The 7832-nt window shown below is 39.7% G+C and overlaps 1 protein-coding gene across 1 annotated transcript in view; it reads right to left on the bottom strand.

Moving 5' to 3' along the window:
* Window positions 1-7832, bottom strand: part of CCDC73 (coiled-coil domain containing 73) — a 184979-nt gene that overhangs the window by 1843 nt on the left and 175304 nt on the right. Inside the window, exon 17 of the mRNA XM_026454068.2 lies at window positions 7031-7164. Within this exon, the coding sequence (XP_026309853.1) occupies window positions 7031-7164 (134 nt within the window). The remainder of the gene's footprint in view (window positions 1-7030; window positions 7165-7832) is intronic.

Here is a 7832-nt window from a genome sequence, read left to right as displayed (position 1 = left end):
AGGCTGGTCTCGAACTCCTGACCTCGTGATCCACCCACCTTGGCCTCCAAAAGTGCTGGGATTACAGGCGTGAGCCACTGTGCCCGGCAATTTGAGTTAATTTCATGCAAAACAATCTTTGATATTTTTGAGAGATTCCCAGATAAAATCTTCTCTTCAAAAGGAATACTGGGCCAGGCATTGTGACTCATACCTGTAATCCCAGCACTTTGGGAGGCTGAGGCGAGTGGACTGCATGAGCTCATGAGTTGAAAACTATCCTGAGCAACATGGCAAAACCCCATCTCTACCAAAAACTAGCTGGGGATGGTGGCATGCGACTGTAGTCCCAGCACCTCGGAAGGCTGAGGTGCAAGGATCTCTTGAGTCCAGGAGGTGGAGGTTGCAGTGAGCCAAGATCATGCCATTGCACTCCAGCCTGGACAACAGAATGAGACCCTTTCTCAAAAATGAACAATAGATAAAAGGAATACTGAATTGTTTTCAAAATAACAATTATGGTGGCCTTTTTTTTAGATAGGGTCTCACCCTGTCACCTAGGCTGGAGCTCAGTGGCACAATCACAGTTCACTGCAGCCTTACCTCCCTGGGTTCAGGTGATCCTCCCACCTTCACCTCCTGAGTACCTGAGACTACAGGCATGTGCCACAACACCTAGCTAATTTTTGTATTTTTTGCCATGTTGCCCAGGCTGGTCTCTCTAACTCTTGGGCTCCGACCACCTCGGTCTCCCAAAGTTCTAGGATTACAGGAGTGAACCATACTGTGTTGTGTTTCAGTTGTAAGGGGTATACATGTGTATTTTAGAAATCTGGAACAGGATAAGAATTGCATTAAAATCACCCAAGATCCCAACCACTATTAAAGAATTTGTGTAAATCTTCTGGTCTCTTTTCTCTATCCACTTTTTAAATATTGGGGTTATATTTTTATTGGTTTATATGCTGTATTAAACATTTTTAGCATTTCCTCCTGTTCTTAAGTTTGTTAAGAGGACAGCTCCATCATATTCTGTGTTCTGCAATTCATTTCTGGACATTTAAATTGTAAGAAAATGGTCACTGTTAACTAGGCTGCAGTGAATATCATTTGTTCATAAATTTTTGTGAAGATCTTTGAGTACTGCCTTACGTTAAAATCTTTTTCAATTTGACTGGTAAAAGTGGCATGTTAGTAACATTGTCATTTTCAGTGTTAGATTATGTAGTAATAAGTTTATTTTATTTTTTTGAGATGGAGTCTTGCTCTGTCGCCCGGGCTGGAGTACAGTGGCGCCATGTCAGCTTACTGCAACCTCCACCTCCCAGGTTCAAGCGATTCTCCTGCCTCAGCCTCGCAATTAGCTGGGATTACAGGTACCCACCACCATGCCCAGCTAATTTTTTGTAGTTTTAGTAGAGACAGGGTTTCACTATGTTGTTCAGGCTGGTCTTGAACGCCTGATCTCATGATCTACCTGCCTCGGCCTCCCAAAGTGTTGGGATTACAGGCGTGAGCCACTGTACCCGGCCTAGTAATAAGTTTATTTTTAAAATAACTTAAATGTTTAGAATGGTAAGTTCACGGCTCCCTAAGGAGTATTCTTTTTAGATTGCTCTTTTTGGTTCCCTCCCTGAAAATTCTGTAGTCAACCACTAGTCCCCTCAGAGTTTTACCTCTGATTTTTGGGGTGATTCTTTGTTCATATTTGTCTGATTGGTTTTGTTCTTCCAAAAGTGTCTGCACAGGACTGCTAAGAGAACCTAGGCAAGTCATTTAATTTTTCTGGGCTTCAGTTTATTCATTAGCTTCTTTTAGTCCCCAGATGCTATTACCAGAAAGAATAATTGGATAAAAATGTACATAAATATTTCTGATAGTGTCTGCTATGTAAGTGTGTTCACCATATTTCATTTAGCCGATGGGGCCAGAAAGGATTCTAATTCATGCAGTATGAAAAACAGACGGGGAAAACTAGATAAAATCTAAATCTAGGTTGCTACTAATTCTGAAGTAAAATGACTGATGATCTGTATGATTTAATGTTTCTCTTTTGCCATCAAAATGCTAGGTTCATTTTGGTGTATTTGGCATCCAATTACAAATTAACAGTTTCCCAAAATCCTGATTCTTTGACTTTTTTATCTTGATGATGGAAAGGAAGAACACATTTACACATAATTGCTCTAGTGTCCTTCCCCGTAACTACCCACTTGCTGAGATGGGTAGGAGCAGGGATTGACTTTAGAGAAACAAGATATAGTGTAGATTAGCTAATGTTCGCACTTAACAAAACTTGTCCTGTTTAACTTACCTGAGGGTTCTGCAGCCTACTGCAGTAATTTTAATTCTAGCTGTTGTCAGATATATTGCCTTGTATCTTTGTTCTTTCCCCTTTATCCTTTTTAGAAATGTACCACCTGTTTCTCTTTCAGCCTGACTTGCAAGATCTAATTTTTGGCCTAAAAATTTCCCCTAGCTTGGTACTAGTCCTTTTATTTCTGCCTGGGATTATATTTTAAAATTTAACTTAAATGAATCTAATTCATTGGATATATATATAAAAAAAAAAAAAGTAAGTGGCTTGCTTTGCTTACTCTGGTCTTCCATCCTCATTCCTGGATATAATCAAGATTGCAGTAGGCTAACAACCTAATGCCAAAAACAATGAAAAACATACTATCTTTTCAAGTTACTTTGAACCCATAGAGAGAAAGTAGATTGGTACTTAATACCTTCCCTGAATTTAACAGAATTGATGTGGACTGTACATAAAATATGTTGAAAAGTAAAAAACTATTTTTTGGCTATAAGTCTTCATAAAATTCATTTATAACAGAGGTTGGTAAACTTTTTCCAAACAGGGCCAGAGTGAATATTTTCAGCTTTGAGGGCCAAATGGCCTCTTAAAACTGCTCAATTCTCAGTGCTGTGTCAAAATAGTCTTTACAGTATGCAAAGGAATGGGTGTGGCTGTGGTCTATTAAATTTGTAAGGAGATCTACTTTTGGATTTGCCCCACATTACATGATAATTTGCAGTCAAGCTTTAAGCTGGGACAATGAAGCTTACCATAGTACTTGCACATAGTAATAAGCACTTAGAAAATGTCTATTCAGCCAGTGAATTGAGTTTGTTTTATATGCACCAATCTTTGAGAAGAAACATTTTTTCTATGTGAAAGTTAAAGTATAATATAGCATTTGACTAAGAGCCATGATACCTAGCCTAGGTCCACCACATGTTGTGACTTAATGACCCTGGAAAGTTATTTCACATTTATGTCACTGTTTAATCTGTAAAAAATTTACCTTGCTGATGAAAAAGTTAAAATTTTTATAAAAATAATTTTTTTGAGACAGAGTCTTGCTCTGTCACCCAGGCTGGAGTGCAGTGGCACGATCTTGGCTCACTGCAATTGCAACTTCAGCCTCCCAAGTAGCTGGGACTACATGCACATCCCACTATGCCCAGACAGTTTTTGTATTTTTAGTAGAGACCTGGTTTCGCCATATTGGCCAGGCTGGTCTCAAACTCCTGACCTTGTGATCTGCCTGCCTTGGCCAAAGTGCTGGGATTACAGGTGTGAGCCACTGTGCCCAACCAAAAATAAATTTGCCTGCCTCGGGCTCCCAAAGTGCTGGGATTACAGGTGTGAGTCACCACGCCTAGCCAAAAATAAATCCTTAAAAGCAACATTAGTTGCAGATAGAGCATTATGAATTAGACAAAAAGAACTCCCCTATTAGATTAATTATAAAAATGGGCTTTCAAGTGAGATGTGAAATTTCCGCTGTTTGAAAGTAGAACAGCTATCTTATAAGGGTTAAGGATTCACCGTAATTAGAAACGGATGTTTAGTTTTGATGCCCTCAAGCTTCATGTTTGTTTTGATTCTATGACTTACCCAATTGGGCAAGGTTACAACTTAGATTTTCCAATGCCAGAGTTACTGCCCTTTAGTCAACACATTTTAATGATACACACTTATACATACCAAGTGGAAACTATACTGTTGCTTATGAGTTCAGTTAGGAAAATGTGACAAGGGTATATTAGTTCGTTCTCATGCTGCTAATAAAGACATACTGGAGACTGGAAAGAAAAATAGGTTTACCAGACTTACAGTTCCACATGACTGGGGAGGCCTCATAATCATGGCGGAAGGCGAAAGGCAATTCTTACGTGGCGGCAGCAAAAGAGAGCTTGTGCAGGGAAACTCCCACTTTTAAAGCCATCAGATCTCATGAGACTTATTCACTATCACGAGAACAGCACAGGAGAGACCGGCCCCCATGATTCAGTTATCTCCCACCAGGTTCCTCCCACAACATGTAGGAATTGTGAGACCAATTGTAATTCAAAATGAGATTTGGGTGGGGACATAGCCAAACCACATCATTCTGCCCATGTCCCCTCCCAAATCTCATGTCTTTACATTTCAAACCCAATAATGCCTTCCCAACACTCTCCCAAAGTCTTATTTCAGCATTAACTCAAAAGTTCAAAGTCTCATCTCAGACAAGGCAAGACCCTTCCATCTATAAGCCAGTAAAATCAAAAGCAAGTCAGTTACTTCCTAGATACAAAGAGGGGGTACAGGCATTGGGTAAATACAGCCGTTCCAAATAGGGTGGCCAAAACAAGGATCTACAGGCCCTATGAAAGTCCAAAATCCAGCATGGCAGCCAGGTCATGCTAATGCAAGAGGTAGGTTCTCATGGTCTTGGGCATCTCCACGCCCGTATGGTTTTGCAGGGTACAGCCTCCCTTCCGGCTGCTTTCACGGGCTGACATTGAGTGTCTGTGGCTTTTCCAGGTGCACAATGCAAGCTGTTGGTGGCTCTACCATTCCGGGGTCTGGAGGATGGTGGCCCTCTTCTCACAGCTCCACTAGCCAGCACTCCAGCAGGGACTCTTTATGGGGGCTCTGACTCCACATTTCTCTTCCACATTGCCCTAGCAGAGGTTCTCCATGAGAGCCCCGCCCCTGCAGCAAACTTCTGCCTGGACATCCAGGCGTTTTCATACATCCTTTGAAATCTAGGAAGAGATTCCCAAACCTCAATTCTTGACTTGTGCACTCACAGGTTCAACACCACATGGAAGCTGCCAAGGCTTGGGGCTTGTACCCTCTGAAGCAATGGCCTAAGCTATGCCTTGGCTCCTTTTAGTCATGGGTGGAGTGGCTGGGATGCAGGGCACCAAGTCCCTAGGCTGCACACAGCACAGGGACCCTGAGTGCAGCCCACAAAACCAGTTTTTCCTCATAGGCCTCTGGGCTTGTGATGGGAGGGGCTGCTGTGAAGACCTCTGACTTGCCCTGGAGACATTTTGCCCATTGTCTTGGAGATTAACATTCAGCTCCTTGTTACTTATGCAAATTTCACAGCCAGCTTGAATTTCTCCTCAGAAAATGGGATTTTCTTTTCTATCATATTGTTCAGGCTGCAAATTTTCCAAACTTGTATGCTCTTCCCCTTATAAAATTGAATGCCTTTAACAGCGCCCAAGTCACCTCTTGAATTCTTTGCTGCTTAGAAATTTCTTCTGCCAGATACCCTGAATTGTCTCTCTCAAGTTCAAAGTTCCACAAATCTCTAGGATGGGGGCAAAATGCTAGCAATTTCTTTACCAAAACATGATCAGTAACCTTTGCTCCAGTTTCCAACAAATTCCTCATTTCTATCTGGGATCACCTCAGACTGGATTTCATTGTCCATATCAACATTTTGGTCAAAGCCATTCAACAAGTCTCTAGGGAGTTCCAAACTTTCCCACATTTTCCTGTCTTCTTCTGAGCCCTCCAAACTGTTCCAACCGCGGCCTGTTGCCCAGTTTCAGAGTTGCTTCCACATTTTCGGGTATCTTTTCAGCAACACTCCACTCCTGGTACCAATTTACCGTATTAGTTTGTTTTCACCCTGCTGATAAAGACATACTCGAGACTGGGAAGAAAAATAGGTTTAGTGGATTTACGGTTAAATCTGGGGAGGCCTCATAATCATGGCAGAAGGCAAAAGGCAATTCTTACATGGCGGCAGCAAGAGAGAAGAGAGCTTGTGCAGGGAAACTCCCATTTTTAAAACCATCAGCTCTTGTGGGATTTATTCACTATCATGAGAACAGCACAGGAAAGACCTGCCCCCATGATTCAGTTACCTCTCACTGGGTCACTCCCATGACACATGGGAATTGTGGGATTGACAATTCCAAGGTGAGATTAGGGTGGGGACAAAGCCAAACCATATCAAGGATAGTTCCTGATTTTTGTCTCAACTCTCCCAGAAGAGTTATACTATCTCACTTGAGGTTTCTCCTATTTATAAAGGAAAATAAAATACATTGTTAATAGCTGTTATTTGTTAAGGATGTGTTAGTACTGTAATATTCGTTTTGTATGTGCTAAAGAGAAAGTTGTTTAATAGTTTGAACACTACAACCTTTTTCTTGCTAAAGTTCTACACACTATGATATAAAACTTACACATTTAACCAGATAACCTTCCTGCTATAGTTAGTTGATTTCCTTATGACAAATAGACTCTTGGAAGCCATATAATTTCTACAAATACTTTAATACATATATCCATGCAGTATCACATGGGTACGTGATCCTTTCACACGTGTTCTAATTGAAATAGTTTTAAATTCTTTCCGTCTCAGTTTCCAAAAATAATGTAAATTAACTTAAGCATTATTAAAAACAATTGGACTTGATTAGCTTTTAGACATCTTTTATTAACATAAAATTTTAAATGCTCAAATACCACTATTTCCAAATTTAGATGAGTAAAAAATAGAAGTACATATCTGATGCCTCACACTCTCCTTCCCAAAACAGGCTGGATTGTATCTATTTGATTTATACACTGTGACTTTTTCCTGCTGTTTTCTATCAACCTTAATTGTGAAAAATGGTGCCATGTTGCCCTCTTGATGTTATTTTGGAGATCAGTTAGGTCTTAAAGCATCCAGATGCATACAGTTCTACACATATCTGTAGAATTAGCTCACTAAGGTCTGCTCGGCAATATTTTTAATTGACTTACATGTTCTGTGGGAAAAGAAGAATCATAAAAAGTCTTTGCACTTGCATTCTTCTCTTCACTGGGTTCTCCCGTGGGATCTGGATGGATACTCCAGTTATTCAAAGTGTCAGCAACTCTGTTAATGCTGGTAGTATCTGATTGACAAAGAGGAAATGGCAGCAACTGAATTTTTCTCTAGGTACTCATTTTAGTGACTGAACTTGTTTCTGATCTTATGCTTTTGGATTTAAAAAGCAACAAATTTCTATTTTAATGTTGACTATTTTGCAGTTTTCCTAGACTTTGCTCTTATATTAGGCATTTCATTTCTGAAAACAAACAAGATTTTATTATTGCTACTTTCTAAAACCTGATTACTAGAATTCCACATCAAAAGCAGTGAAAGAAATGGTATAAATACCTTCTAAAACAAAATAACTCCTAAAATGTTATCATTATTCCCCTGGTTACTGTATTTCCCACACATGTAAGCATTTATATAGTGAACATTTTACCAACTGAGATTAATGGAAAAAGTCAGAACCAACTACATGCCAGATTTATAAACTATTTAAAGAAATTGGCCACAGTGAGAAGTCCAACAAAGGGTTGTTTAGAAGGGGTCACACTGGGCTTTAATAAATTGATAGAAATTAGTTAGAGAAATATGTAAATTATAAAGGTTAAAAGATACTGATGGCATATTTAAGAGTATTTTACAAGTTGAATTTCTACAGAATTTTAGGTATTGTCCTTTATATCTTATATATCACTGAAATTTAATTTACAAGAAAGGACTTCAGAAAAAAATGGCAGATTTTTA

This window comes from Piliocolobus tephrosceles, chromosome 13 (genome assembly GCF_002776525.5).
Source record: "Piliocolobus tephrosceles isolate RC106 chromosome 13, ASM277652v3, whole genome shotgun sequence".
Taxonomy (NCBI): Eukaryota; Metazoa; Chordata; class Mammalia; order Primates; family Cercopithecidae; genus Piliocolobus; species Piliocolobus tephrosceles.
The sequence above is the reverse complement of the archived record's forward strand: the minus strand, read 5'-3'. Positions and strand labels throughout refer to the sequence as shown.